At 37.9% G+C, this 16128-nt stretch overlaps 1 protein-coding gene across 1 annotated transcript; it reads right to left on the reverse strand.

Moving 5' to 3' along the window:
- Positions 1–12507: 12507 nt before the first annotated feature.
- Positions 12508–15066, reverse strand: LOC125591916. Its single transcript, XM_048766841.1, has 5 exons — positions 14857–15066; positions 14181–14498; positions 13741–14100; positions 12941–13687; positions 12508–12828 (listed from the first exon to the last, which is right to left on the reverse strand). Exons 1-5 carry the CDS (start codon positions 15064–15066, stop codon positions 12508–12510), a joined length of 1956 nt encoding a protein of 651 aa, XP_048622798.1.
- Positions 15067–16128: the final 1062 nt, after the last annotated feature.

Below are 16128 nucleotides of genomic sequence, written 5' to 3' on the forward strand. Positions count from 1 at the left end.
AGTAAAACGTTTTTCAGTTTTAGCTCAGAAGCAGAAGTTTCAGATGTTGAATCCAGAGACGAAAAATACAGTGGGAGTTATGATGAACAGAGCACTATCGTATGTTTTTATATTACGACTGGGTTATGGATTTTAATGTTTTCGTATTACGGCTGAGTTATGATTTCTGATGTTCTGTGACACGGCTGAGTTTTGTGGTTTAATGTTTTGTGTTACGGCTGAGTGGATGAGTTATGGATTAATTTCCTGCTCAAAAAACAAAATGTCGCAAAGCGAATCGTGGCGATAATATAACCATTCTCTACCTATAAATAATGTGTCTACTCGAACCGTACAACTTTAAACTCTCTATTTTACACAATTACTCTCTATCTCTATTTTACACAATTACTCTCTATCACCCCTCTCAAAGAAAATGAAATATTTCATGATTCTTGAAATGCCCGAAAAAATTCAGGCGTTGGTGGTTGAACGTGTGGCCGGTAACTCCTTCCAAGATCTCTATGGCCTTAAAGCATCGTGCAAGTTGATGAAGGTGTTAGCAGATCGGCGTAGGGTATGCCATTTTTACGATGTGTTATCCGTTCCCTGGGGACTCAATATGCCTGCTGAGTTGTTGAAAACTTGCTACGCTGAGAGAAATCCAAGCACACTTTATATAAAGGGTGTTCAGTTTGTCTTCATATTAAACCTTGAAGAAGAAGGAGTTTCTCTCATGAAGCTTGCAGCGGATGTAGGATATGAGCGTGCTGTGTATACACACGCAATGACTCGGAAAATCTTTTGGGATGATGATGAGGGGTATTTTGCTCGTTTTCCAAGGGAATTCATTATCAGGATCGGGAAATTAGTGTGATCTGTGAAATGAGGATGGGGTTTGTGGCACGGTGACGCGTTCTGCGCAAAGAGGGTCGAGTTCATTTCTGCGGTTGTTCCGTCGTTGTGCAGTTGCCACTAAGGATGACAACATGTGTGACCGATGTTTCTGGATCAAAGAGGTGGGGTTGTTCTTCTGTGACTTTGAACCAATTAGTTTGATTAGGGACACAAGGAAGTGGTGACGATGCATTGTATTAGAAACCTATATTTTTTTGTTCTTTGCTATGCCATCATGTATGTAGAACAACATATTAATGTATGGGTTTATGCTAATGGTTACGGCTGAGTATTCGTTTAATTACGGCTGAGTTATCATTTAATTCTGTCTGAGTTATCTTTAATTTATATTTCTGAGTTTTCGTTTAATTATGTCTGAGTTATCGTTAATTTACGGCTGAGTTATCGTTTAATTAAGTCTGAGATATCTTTATGTCCGTTAATGTTTTCGCCCCTCCGTAACCTTTGTCGTCAACAGTTCACGTTTCTCCGTTAAAACAAAACTCTCTGTTTCATTTAAAGAGAAAACGTCGACATGTTAGCTCACAGAAGTTAAAATCGCGAGGCTCATTCCAAAAACCTCCAAATTTGAAAATTAGGGTTCTTCAGAAGAAAGGATTAACTGTAAGTCTCTTTTGTCAAGTCCGAGATCATATATTGTTTTTTTTACTTGATTCTATAAAATTGCCTTGAGCATTTTGTGTGTTTCGTCTTGGTATAGTTTCAATCATTTTTGTGTGTTGTGAAGTAGAATTCGATGGATCTAGGGCGTGGAATTCCAAGGAGGTGCGACTATGGAGCTGCTACTGTTGTGTTAACGTCAAATACCTCAAGAAATCCGGGAAGAAGGTTTTCTCGTTGTGGAGCAATTTCGGGTGAAAACCATGTTTGCAAATGGCTTGATGAAGCACATGATGAAGAGTTTGTAGTTGTGGCAAACAAACTAGCGACGATGGGGCAAGGTTTGGCCGACATAAAAGCAGACTTGGCTGATATGAAGAACGACATAAGTGAGATCATAGCACTTATCGAGTGTCTGAGGGTGAAGTGCTAGATGTATTGGTTGTTGTTGGGAGAAATAAAAATGTAGTCATTTAATTATCATTTAATTATGTCGGAATTATCGTTAATTTACGGCTGATTTATCGTTTAATTATGTCGGAGTTATCGTCGGCTGAGTTATCGTTAATGCAAAGTATTATCAAACTTTGTAAATAATAAAGTATTATCGTCTCGATGTTGTAAAGGCCTCGATATTAGTTTTGAGCCGTATTTTCTAAACTTTTGAAGCGCCATAATTAATTATCAACACGATCAAATCAAGAGAGACGAAACGTCTCATTATTATAAGGGACGTTTAATATTATAGAAAAGTATTACCGTGAATGTTAAATCAGTTTTTAAATACTAAAGTATTATAAAGGCCTCGATATTAGTTCTAAGCCGTATTTTCCACACTTTTGCCGTATTTTCCACACTCAGCCGTCCCATTAAAATTAACAGCTGAGTTATATTCTAAGTTAAATAATAAAGTATTACCGTCTCGATCTCTATGAAGGCCTCGATGTTATATTAACCAACATGGCTGAGTTATATCAACCATCATTGCTTAGTTATATTAACGTTACATTAATGGATTATTTCCCGATTCTTGAATTGCCTGAAGAGATTAAGGCGTTAGTGGTTGAACGTGTGGCCGGTAACTCAATCACAGATCTCTATGGCCTAAGAGCATCGTGCAAGTCGATGAAGGCGTTAGCAGAGTAGAGCAGGGTAAACCATTTTTTCGATGTGTTATATGTTCCTTGGAGACTCAATATGCCTCCTGAGTTGTTTAAAACTTGCTACGCGAGAGAAATCCAAGCACACTTTATATGAAGGGTGTACAGTTTTTCTTCACATTTAACCTTAAGGAAGAAGGACTTGCTTTCATGAAGCTTTCAAAGGATGAAGGATATGAGCGTGCTGTGTATACATACGCAATGCTTTAAAAAAATTTGGTGTGATGAGGAGTATTTTGCTCGTTTTACAAGGGAATCAGTTGATAGGATCGGGAAACTAGTTCGATCTCTAAAATGGGCATGGGGTTCTCTTCACGGTGACGAGTTTTGGGCAAAGAGGTACGAGTTCATTTCAACCATTGTTCCTTCGTTCTATAGTTGCCAGTGTGTTCTTGTTTTGGAGCGAGATTGGGTCTTGTGATTCATTGAAAACAGTAATGGTGACAAAATGTGTAACCGCTGTTTCTGGATCAAAGAGGTGGGGCTCTTCTTCCGTGAGTTTGAACCGATGAGCGTGATTAGGGACACAAGGGAGTGGTGAAGATGTATTGTATCAGAATCTTATCTTATTTTTATGTACTTTGCTATGACATTATCACAGCTGGGTTATGTTTTACTTTATGGTTGGATTGTCTTTTAATTACGGCTGATTTTTGTTTATGGCTTTGTTCTCTACAATTACGGCTGAGTTTTTTAATTTCATAATGACTGAGTTATCGTTAATTGGCAGTGTTATTTAAATACGAAGTGATTGAATTATTTAAATGCGAGACGACTGAGTTATTGTTATTTAAAAGCTGAGATTATGCTAATTTTTTGGCTGAGTTTTGTAAAAAAATCCAAGATACATACAAGGAATCCGCTATGTCATCAACTCAGATTTGCCATGTCATCACTAACAAACAAAATTTACAACTTAGTTTATGAGACTGTTCATGTTCTTCTTCATGTTATTTATCTATCGTTTTCATCTTTCTCAGTTGGTTATTGATCCGGTAGTTATTGTTTTCGGTAACTGGATTAAGAAAAACAGATATGTATTCAACGTCGACAGAAAAGGGTGTAGAGTTCTTCATTTAGATGAGAAAACAACACATGAAGATTTCACAAAGTTTGTTCTCGATGATTACGGATTGAATGATTTGAGGGATCATATTCAGCTTAGCTACATGTTCTCGAATAAAGCATTGAAAACAATGTCGCACGACACTCCACCAGTTTACGTGTCCAATACTCGACAATTGCAAGGTTTTCTAAGCCTAAAGAAAATCGAACAACTATGTCTCTGGGTGGAGATTACGGGGAACAAGGATGACATAGCAAGAGAGAAGTAGAAGCTTTAGAAGTTCAGTCCAGAGACGAAAACTACAGTGGGAGTTGCGATGGTTGCAGTTTGGAAAAGGAACAAGAGGACAATGAGAATGACTGCTCTAGTAACGTGGAAGGAAAAATACACGACATAGTTAGAGAAGATGAAATAGGCAAAGAAAATGAAGAAGATGATGAATTTGAAAGCCGATTTGATATGTTCGATGACTCGGACGGTGCGTCATCTGAAGATGATAACTTCAGCTCATACGGTGAGTCTCCTACAGAAGACGAAGATTCAACAACGCTACTCCCAAGAAGAGATATCAGAATTTCTCGATGAGCGGACCTAAAGGGAATCTGGAGGTTCTAAAGTTGTAGATGTCGTCGATAGACCTTGCGGTAGGGAAACTATACGAGAGTAAAGACAATTTGGAGAGACGACTGAAACTTCTTACAATGAGGCATCGATTTGATTTTGATTTAGAAACATCAACCCCGACATCATATGTTGTTAAGTGTTGGGTTGATGGATGTCTCTGGAGAGTTCGTGCTTCTACCCAAGGGGAATCCCCGGCGTTTTATGTTCGTATTTACGATTCGAATCATACATGTTCTTGCACTGAGCGTTCTAATTGATCTCGACAAGCAACACCGGATATTTTAGGAGAGTTGTACAAGAACTTTCTCGGCGACGTTGGTCCGGCCGTTTGCCCTACGAGTGTCGGAATAGCTACCACTAAGCAGTTTGGTGTAAAGGTAATTACTTTGATGCGGCTGAGTTATGTTAACAATATGGCTGAGTAATATAAAACGTAGCGGCTGACATATAAATACAATGCGGCTGGGATATTATAATGTTAGATGTGACTGAGTTATAATAAAGCTAGGGTTGAGTTAAAGTTTTGTTGTGGCGGTCTTCTTCCTATAAAAGGGCTGAGTTATGTGTATCGTTTTTTCATGTGAATAGGTGGATTATTGGAAATCACACCCGACGCTGAAATTTGCAAGGGAAATCGATGAGGGAACACCTGAGTGTGGGTTTAAAAGCTTGCCTTCTTACTTATATATGATAAGAAGGGCAAATCCGAGTACAGTTACGCGTCTTCAAATCGATGAGCTTAGAAGATTCATGTATGTGTTTCTTGCGTTTGGTGCGAGCGTAAATGGGTTTCCTTTCATGCGCAAAGTTATTATCGACGGCACGTTTCTTAATGGTAAATACAAAGGGACGCTACTCACAGCACTAGCTCAGGATGGTAACTTTCAGATTTTTCCAATAGCCTTCGCAGTGGTTGACATTGAAAATGATGATTCGTGGCATTGGTTTTTTACGCTACTAAAACTTTTGATTCCTGACGACGAGGGTCTTGCGATAATCTCAGATAGGCATAACTCGATAGGGAAAGCAATTAGAAATGTGTATCCGTTAGCTACTTGGGGAATATGCACCTATCATTTATATAAGAACATATTGGGACAGTACAGAGGAAAAGATGTATTTCGTCTGGTGAAGAAAGCGGCGAGATGTTTTAGTATGTCTGACTTTACTACGATTTTTGAGGAGATTGAAGCGGTTAATCCTGCACTCCACGGCTACCTCCAAAGAGATGATGTCCGACTGTGGACGCGCGTTCATTTCCCGGCGCAAGAGGTACAATTTGATGATTGCGAACATAGCGGAATCATGAACAGAGTGTTGTCTAACGCTAGAGGACTTAACATTGTTCGAATATTAGAATCGATACGGGTTATGATGCCCAGATGGTTTGCTGAACGGAGAGAGGATGCCAGATCGCAGCCAACCACGCTTACTCGTGGTGTGGAGAAACTACTACATGTAAGCCAGTCGTAACAGTAAACATAAGTCAGCCATTATAGTTCTTAAGTCAGCCTTCATATGTAATAAGTCAGCCGTTTCACATTTATTATATTTTTCTTAATAGGATCGTGTAACTGCCGCCAGAGATTTGACGATACAAAAGATTGATGATCATCACACTGAAGTTAAATATGGATCTTCTGGCGAGTATTTGAATGTTGTTAATTTGGTAGAGTGAAAGTGCACATGTCGGCATTTCGAACGCGAAAAATTACCATGTGTACACGCAATCGCAGCCGCGGAGTACATGAATGTTTGTTGTATATCCATGTGCAGTCCTTACTATAACAGCGCTTATTTGGTGAGCGTATACGATGAATCGGGCATGCCGGTTGACTCAGCGCAACCTGTTCAGAAATCTTGGCTAACCAACTGTGCTTGCCCCTGTCTATTCGTCAACAACCAGGAAGACCAAAGAAAAATAGGATGAAATCTGCTTTAGAAGTTGCACTTGCAAACAAACGTCCTAGGAAAGAACACACATGTTCTCGATGTAGACAGAGTGGACATAATGCGAAAACTTGTCCGATGTAAGCAAGTGTTGTAGGGATTTTCATGTTTTTGTATTACTGCTGGGTTTTTGGTTATCAAGTTCTTCTATTACGGCTGAGTTTTGGATTTTCATGTTCTTCTATTACGACTGAGTTTTGGATTTTCAATTTTTTGTATTACGGCTGAGTTTTGTTTTCATGTTTTTGTATTACGGCTGGGTTTTGGATTTTTTTTTTTTTGAATTACGGCTGAGTTTTTAGATTGTCATGTCTTGGTATTAGTTTCCGATGTATTTTTACACACGAAAAAAATGGCGGCATAATTAGCCAGTTACAGCTGAGGAAATGGCGAAAACATTGAAAAACAAAATGTCTGTACTTAATAGTCCCTACAAAACTTAATAGCCCCTACGTAATTATTGATGTATTGAAATATGAAACGTCTGAGTTATTATAATAAACGGTTGATTTATTGATGCCTTGAAATACGAAACGTCTGAGTTATTATAATAAACGGCTGATTTATTGAATGAAATACATTACATCTGGATTATGGAATAACTTCCCGCCCAAAATAAGACACGTCGCGATATGAAACCGTTTTGCTGCTGATAAATAAGGAACAATTACATGTTCAACTCTCTATAGTTTTACACAATTGCTTTCTCTATCTAAATCAATTTCACCCCTCTGAGAGTAAATGAAATATTTTCCGATTCTTGAAATGCCTGAAGAAATTCAGGCGTTGGTTGTTGAACGTGTGGCCGGTAACTCCTTCCAAGATCTCTATGGCCTCAGAGCATCGTGCAAGTTGATGAAGGCGTTAGAAGATCGGCGTAGGGTATGCCATTTTTACGATGTATTATCCGTTCCATGGGGACTTAATATGCATGCTGAGTTGTTGAAAACTTGCTACGCTGGGAGAAATCCAAGCACAGTTTATATAAAAGGTGTACAGTTTTTCTTCTCATTCAGCCTTAAAGAAGAAGGGCTTTCTCTAATGAAGCGTGCAGCAGATGCATGATATGAGCGTGCTGTGTATATACACACAATTACTCGAGCAATCTTTTGGTGTGATGGGCAGTATATTGCTGGTATTCCAAGAGAAACAGTTGATAGGATCGGGAACCTAGTGCGATGCGTGAAATGGGGATGGAGTTTGTGGTATTCTGACGAGTTCCGTCAAAATAGGGCCCTGTTCACTTCAGCTTATCTTCCGTCGGTCTACAGTTGCCAATGTGCAAATCTTGTGAAGCGACAATGTCTCTGCTTGTGGCACATTGATGTGACTAAGGATAACAACATGTGTGACTGCTGTTTCTGGATCAAAGAGATAGGCATGTTCTTACGTGATTTTAAACCGATAAGCCTATTTAGGGACACAAGGAAGTGGTGAAGATGTAATGTTATCATGTTCTTTGCTATGCCATTATGTATGTCGAACAACAAATTAATGTAATGAAGGCTGTGTTATTGTTTCTTTTGGCTGCTTTATAGTTTAATTGTGGCTGAGTTATTGTTTAATGACGGCTGAGTTAGATCTGACTTAATAAAGGTTACGGTCTGAGTTACATAAAACATAGGCTAACTTATAATTACATAAAACATAGGCATAGTTTAATTGTGGCTGAGTTATTGTTTAATGACGACTGAGTTAGATCTGACTTAATAAAGGTTACGGTCTGAGTTACATAAAACATAGGCTGACTTATCATTAGTATGACGCCTGAGTTATTTAATACGTTAAGTCTGAGTTACATAAAACCTAGGCTGACTTATAATTACAAAACACGACTGCGCACAATTATAGTAGTAGCAAAGTAACGTCATTCCAACCCCACAAACAACCACATTCCACAAACACCGACCCTAACTCATACATTCTTCTCCTTTTCTCCCAGATTCCGTCTTCATTCCTTTAATCTCTTTCTCCAACCGAGCAACGTTAAGTCTGAATTCGGAGATGTCTTTGTTCATGCCACTTATCAGTGACTTAATATCCTCAACCTCTTCCACCAAACACTCATCCGCCCATTTGAATAAATGTCTCTGATTTCACCAATATAACCAGATCTAAGTATTACGTTACAGAACATGCGAAATAAGAACCAAAACGAACCTTGTTATATCCTTTAGCGCAGCAATAATACAATCTTCCTGGATTTGTAGCACTTCCAGATGTAAAAATTTTAGAGGGTTCACCACACCAACATTGTATCAGCGTTCCTCTTTCCGCGTTCAAACATCGTCTGTAAGAATTTCCTGAAACGCAGGATAAGGAATACATTTTTATTCTCAAAACAATTTCAAAAAAACATTAGTGCGACTTTAGGGTGAGTAAGAAGACGACATCGTGAAACAGCAACGTTTACTTTTTTCCCTTTTTAAGTATTAAATATATAAAAATTTAATGTCTCGATATTGAAAATTACTCGACACATGTGTGCCAGTCGTTTATTTCAAAGTCATCATAATTAGTCTCGATATTCTCATATTGTTGGCGGAGTTATTCCTCATGCGCCATAATTAATCGACAACTCAGTTCAATCAAGCAAGTGGAAACGTCCCATTAATAATGAAATGGGCGTGCGATAATCTACGTTGTGGTATAAACCTTCACAGAAACATTCACGACTGAGTTAGATTAGTACGTTTGGGCTGAGTTAACTTAACGTTGTGGCTGAGTTATATTAACATTCACAACTGAGTTACCTTATACGTTTTTACTGAGTTAACTTAAAGTTATGGCTGAGTTATGTTAACAGATACGATTGAATTATAATACATAAGTAAATATGAATTCGACATGTTGAATTACATTCAGAAACAGAAAATATCAGGTTCAAAATACAGACAACGCATCATTCTCGAAAACCAAAATTGTCAGGACCAAACTCTTCAAACATGTGGACGAGATCATGCCAAACTCTAGTTAGCATCCACGGAGGCTTGTCGCCTCTGTTGGCCCAAGTGCTCTTCAAATGGCGCATCTGGCAACGAAATACCGTCCTGGCCACAAGATTAAAATGTGTCCAAAGTGTCGAATTATGCCTTCGATCCCACGTGTTTTTGCGCTACAACAAAAAATATTACAAAACTGTTGTTAAGAACACACATGTTCTCAATGAACCCATCCTTCTGCAAGAATCGACGGGATGACGAGGGAGAGATCATTTAAAAATTTGAACCAGGTAGTGCTGGTTGTGTCAAGCAAGTCACCCGGACCAAGGTATAGAAGAGGGAGGTTTTGACGATTTGCAGAGCTTAGTGTCGCATTGACACTGTTCTCTAACCTCGTTGAATTACCATAAACAATCGGCATAAATTTTGATGGGGATAGAGAGATTTTGTTTAGGTTATTTCTAGAGAGAGAAGGGCGTAATAAATGTGCAAGAGAGTGGACAATATATAGAGAGATATATAGAACGTCAAACGTCACGAGTTAAAATTTCCCAAGATTCAGTTATCTTTTTCCCGCCAAACGTCAAGATTAAGTTATACTTCACGGCCGAGTTACTTTAACATTTACGGCTGACTTAGTAATTGAGGTTTAGGGTTTAGGGTTGCTTAGTTAGGGTTTAGGTCTGATTTTTTGGGGATTTAGGTTTAGGATTTGGATTTATGGTGAAAGAAATATAACAAATAACACAAATTCATGATAAATAATACAATAATAAATTACGAGTTTTAAATATTGCTCACACCTTATATTTAAATGTAAGGTTTTAAGTAATCGTAAGACAACATATACCTCAAGAACATGATCGATTCTAAACTCGTAAATTCAATAAAGAAGCCACATTCAGTTGATTATATATTCACTTCAAATTGATAATTGGAGTTTCAATATCCCAAAGCATTTTGAATAACTAACCTTACTTTAGTTGATTAATTACAATTTTGCCACTATTGATGACATGGCGAACTCACAACCCTCCTCAGCCAACTAAGCTAATGACCCTTTAATTACTAGAATATTTACATTCTATGCCATTGATCCCTATTATATATTTTTTTCTTCATGTAAACAATTTAATACGGCTCATTTAAAATTACAATAACATTTAATGTATATTACATTTGCCGTAGAACTACAAGTTAGAATATAGTACCTGCATCAATTAGGATAATGGTTGCATAAATTTCGGCATTATTATTAAAGCATATTCCTTACGTCGATATTGCATATGTCATTTTATAAGTAATTTTGTTAACCAAATGACATAGTTAAAGACCAAGTCCTGGTCCATAGATTTTTCTAGCCCAACATTTTGATACAAAACATGAGAATTTTACATTTATCCATAAACCTATAATATTCTTAATTTAATATAACATGTAACTAATTAATTTATAATATTATATAAAATTATGAACAAAAAAAATAAAATAAATATGATAATTTTCCTAACATTTTCACCAATTATAGTGAATACCATTTCATAATTTGTATTCAAACTATGAACGCAAACGGTAAGAACTGACTACATAAGAGTTTATATAGAATAAAATCACCATTGTAAACAAAGACGAACACGAAGCCATTTATTTTGTCCATCTCAAGAGTTTAGAACATACTATATATCTCTTTGGCGTTATCGACTTTAGTATATGAAGAACATTAAACCAATTCTAAGATCATTTGAACTCTTTAGTTCTCTACTAGTGAATACCATTTCACAATTTGTCGGGATAAGGTCAATATTACGAAATACATGAGTTTATTCTCTATTTACGCTTTAACCGTTCGGGTATCCATTCAAGTTTGGTTCATATTTATTCCGGTTTCAACTTTTCGAGATTAAAATTTAAGTCATATTTGGGTATTTGTAAATTTTGGTTCGGTTTGGTTCGGCTCTTTGCGGGTTCAGTTCGGATTCGGATAACCCGTTTAACTTATTTTAAAATTTAAAATTCATATATACTTTAAACTTTCAAAAACTAGAAGGAAAATTATATATTACATATAAATTTGGACAATTTATGCTGAAATACCTAAATTTAACATATAAATTAGCTTAACTTGAATATTTGGATAGATAATCGATTGGATATTTCAAGTATTTTTAGTGTTTCGAGTATTGTTTGCTTATTTAGCTATTTAAGTTTGACTATTTGTATATACTTTCAAATATTTTTGGACAACCTCAAAATATCTTATATATTTAGATATTTTTTATATATTAAATATAAAACAATTAATTTATTTAAGTATATAAATCTATTTCAGATACATTCGGACACCGAAATTCTTTCGTTCAGATCGGTTTCAGTTTTCTAAATAAGAAAATTATAAATCCGTTCGGATATTTAACCAATTTCAGATCGGATTCGATACTATGTTTTAGATCAGATTTGGTTTTAGATTTTTGGATTCTTTTTGTTTACCTAGCCCTATACAAACTAATGCATAATCCAACTTTATACAAAATATCCCCAAAAAATGTAAATTGCATTATGTTATTGTCAGTAAAATCTCAAATCTCACCCCACGCAAAGAGTGGGTCTCTACCTAGTAACATTTTAAAGTATAAACATTTCATCTTTTTAATTCTAGTGTATGTTTGAGGTATGGCTGAGTTATAATAGCGTAACGACTTACTTATACTAATCGATACGACTGATTTATATAAACATTTTCGATTTTAGAGTATGTTTGGGGTATGGTGGATGTATGGCTGAGTTATTCGAATAGATACGTCTGAGTTACATATAACCTTTCGGGCTGAGTTATATGAACATTTTCAATTTTAGAGTATGTTTGAGGTATGACTGAGTTATAAAAATGATAAGACTGAGATATATTAGCTAAATTCAAATACTTAATAACTTAATTCAAATACAAAATAACAAACACATGTTCAATTGAACAGCAAATTGTTCATCGTATTATTTCCTCCTTCATCGAGGATCTCTGCTGCCATCTTCACCCTTAAACCTTGAATATTGTTATCGTTTATCCCATCAAAAGTTACACCAAGCGCTAGACACTCCACAAACTTCATCGAATACACCCCACAATCTGAATGCGAACTTCTTCTTACTAGGGGCTCGGAGATTGGCAGGAATAAGTTCACTCAACATCACGGGAAGAATAAGCGTTTGCGGTTTAAATGAATCTAGTATTCTCTGCTCACTCGGGTGTTGCATGTCCAAAGATTGGATCATATCAATCAATCTTCTCCTTCTTCAGATCCACGTGAAACGCCACCCAGTGATTTCCGCCGGTTTGAAGACATCCGTACAAGTGATCCACATCTTCATACCACTTCAAGTTTGTTGGACATTCAAGGGGAAGCTTACCGTTTATTAGATCTTCATAACCATTGCCTTTGAACGTGATCATACTAGGTTTTATCTTGAACTGCTTGAAATCGTGAATCCAAAAACTTAACACCCAAACGTCAATGAAGGCAATCCGCTTGGACCAGAATGGGGTGGGATTTCGCATGGACCTTTTAATGAGGACGTTTATATATGCACCGACATGCTACACAAAGAATATTAACAAGTCAGCCGTAATCAAATATATAAGTCAGCCGTAATCAAAAATATAACTCAGCTGTAATAGAATATATAACTCAGCAGTACTAAAAACTTACATTATCAAACACCCATCCATATTCTTTTTCCGGCCACGGTCTTTCATGGATGAGTATGCTGTAGAAGTCACTCTCATGATCAGCTGGGAGGACTGCTGGTTTATCTGCTGGTGCTGGTGGTTTGGGTGGAAATCCCTTAATGTGTTGCATCAGTTTTTCAAATAGCACCGGATCAATAGGTGCTAGAGGGTCATATATTGCTGATGAAGGCTTAACATTCTTCCTCATGCACGTCGTTCCATCGTCTCCAATGTACGGAAAAACTGGTGGTGAAGAAACAATCATCAATGCAAACCCTTTTGGAGATAATTGAACACGTTTCTCCCGACATTCCTTTACTACGGCAGATCTAACCACTTCCTGATTCTCGACATCAGACTCAGGCGCAAATTTGTTCTCTTCCCCAAGAACTCCATCGTTCGTCACAGCACATTCACTGTCCTCTCCAGCATGTTTTTGCTTCTTTAACTCAACATGTTTTTGCTTCTTTAGCTCAGCCAGTTTTTGCTTCTTTAACTCAGCCTCTTTTCTCTTAGCCTCGGCTTCTTGATTCTTTAACTCAGCCAGTTTTTGTTTCTTTAACGCAGCCTCTTTTCTCTTAGCGTCAGCCTTCTCCTTCCTCTTCAACGCAGCCTCTGCCTGCACTGCTTTTTTCTTATCAGTGGCATCCTCATCCTTTACAGTACGCCTGCCCCTGCAGCCGCGTCCATAGGCTAGAACCTTAGCATCCTTATCATCCTTAGTAGCCTTTGAAGGAGAAAAATATACGAAATCAAGATCAGTAGCTTTAGCGACACTACCAAACTCCTCAGCCAAAGTCTTTTCCACCCTGTATCCTTACCAAACTCCTCAGCCAAAGTCCTTTTCACCCCTGTATCCTTATCAAACTCCTCAGCCAAAGTCCTTTTCACCCCTGTATCCTTACCAGGAGTCTCGTCGACTAACGCTGGACTATTGACAGACTTCTGCTGCGTATTCTGCTGAGGTGATGGCAAAGATTCTTCTTCACCGCCGTTTGAGAGGTTATCATAGTTTTTGGGAATTTTCCCTAGAACTTTCAGACGCTCCTCCACTAAACCTTTCACCATGTCATCAATCGTCTTCTGGTCCATCAATGGTCTGTTCCGTTCTAACTCGTAAGCGTCAAACCGTGAATCAATCTGACCAAATTTTCTGGAAATATTCTCCAGAGTACTCACAATGGTCGTCAGAGTCGCTTTGTTCTCCAAATCTTTGCTACCTTCCTCCTCGCTAGAACCCTTTCCCGTTGCAGCAGTTTACCCTCAATGTTGTTTACTTCATTCTGCGTCTTAACTTTCTTCTGCTTCTTAGTGGGTGGCTCAGCTTCTGACAAAATTCCACCCTTCATTTTCTTCTTCTTCTCATTCCCCTTCCCCTGCGCATTCCTCTGTGCATTCCTCTGCACTTTCCGAAAACCTTTCACAAATCCATGTATGACTGTTATCAAGCTAACGAGTTGTGGGTCGTCAGGTTCACCCGGCCATTTTGGAAACATCTCTTCAATTGAGTCCTTCAAAACCATTCTCCTCACACGCACCTGCAACACCAAGTTATAATTAAACTCAGCCACCAAAATAATACATAACTCAACCATCAAATATAATAAATCAGCCAACAAATATAATAAATCAGCCATCAAAAAACTAAAAACTCAACGTTAAACCTTACCTCGCCATGCTCTTTGATTTGGCAGCCAACAAGTTATCAAAACTTGCACGTGTACGCTTTCCACCCCATCGCAAAAGCGGAACGTTTTCATTATTCACCACTCTCCCAAAATTCTCACCGAAGCATGCGACGGATTTATACGCCCAAATCAATAACGCGACGGTCATGCCGCTTATTATGTATGACCCTCCTTCTGGAGCCTACGTTTTAATAGAGTCAATGAGAACTTCGTATGCAGTCCGACCCCATGGATACGACCCCATGGCTTCATCGTCGAATACCCTTATTGCACTTTCAAAAGGTATCCTTGAATTGTGATGAAAACAATAGACTCCCATGGCTTGAAGAAGTAGCAGCCCTAACCACTTACGCTTTTCAAAACTCCAGAGCGGACAAAACGCTAATGCTTCCTTCAGTTCATCTAACTTGGGTGCCATCCCAAGCGGCACCTTCAGCTCCTCCCAAAACTCTTTGTATTGATCAGGTTCAAAATTTTCGGTTGGCAATGGACATGTGTTTAACCTAGTGATCTCACCAAACTCGAGCAAGCTAAACCTGATAGCCTCATCAACCACGAGACACCATATCTCCTTCTTATGTACTCGCAGTTGTCTACATAGTAGATAGTGTACGGTCCTACCAGACCATATGCTTTCGCGTCCAGCTAGCCTAGCAACTACTCCAATGAGAGAGTTCACCAGTTCTTCCCACACATCAAGTCCTATTGTTACTCTAATGTGGGGGAAATTTCCTATACGGAAATTGTGATTAATATCTTTTTTTTAGGTTAGAAGACCCTTCAGGGTAAAGTTTTGGAGGGTAATCCCGTGATTTAACTTCAGCAACATCTATCTGATCATATAACCCAACAATAAATCAGCCACAAGATAACAATAACACAGCCATAACATAACAATAACTCAACAAAATAAAAATAACTCAGCCACAACATAACAGTAACTCAGCCATAACATAACAATTCCTCAGTCACGACATAGCAATAACTCAGCAATAACATAACAATTACTCAGTCATAACATAACCCTAACTCAGTCGCAACAAAACCCTAACTCAGACGCAACAAAACCCTCAACCATATCACAGCCGCAACATAACCCTATCTCAGTCACAACAAAATATATAACTCAGATGAAATATAATATATAACTGACCCACAAACTCAACCAAAATACAATATATAACGTCGCGACATCCTACCGGAAAAGACGAACTCGTAGATAAGAATGCGACGAAGACGATTTCGTACAAATGATTGAAGACGACGATTTCGGGGAAGACGATATCGGAGAAGACACAGTATCAAAGACAAAGAGTTAGTTCGAGGAAGACGAAGTAAACACAATGTCGACGAGGATTTCGGAGAGTGGGATAAAGCTTGTGGTTCCTTCTTCGAGACGACGACAATGTTCTTCGTTTCTTTTTTTTTAACCCCTATGTATATGTGGAGAAGGAGACAGTTTGATTTCTATTTTGCTTAT

Source organism: Brassica napus, chromosome C8 (genome assembly GCF_020379485.1).
Source record: "Brassica napus cultivar Da-Ae chromosome C8, Da-Ae, whole genome shotgun sequence".
Classification (NCBI taxonomy): Eukaryota; Viridiplantae; Streptophyta; class Magnoliopsida; order Brassicales; family Brassicaceae; genus Brassica; species Brassica napus.

What these genes read in the sequence shown, in the direction of transcription:
- LOC125591916 (XM_048766841.1), bottom strand. Translation starts at nt 15,066, where the DNA reads ATGGCACCCAAGTTAGATGAACTGAAGGAAGCATTAGCGTTTTGTCCG. An exon ending in GGGTTCTAGCGAGGAGGAAG is followed by an intron (nt 14,101 to 14,180) that starts GTAGCAAAGATT and finishes AAATTTGGTCAG; the next exon opens with ATTGATTCACGGTTTGACGC. An exon ending in ATGGATGGGTGTTTGATAAT is followed by an intron (nt 12,829 to 12,940) that starts GTAAGTTTTTAG and finishes TTCTTTGTGTAG; the next exon opens with CATGTCGGTGCATATATAAA.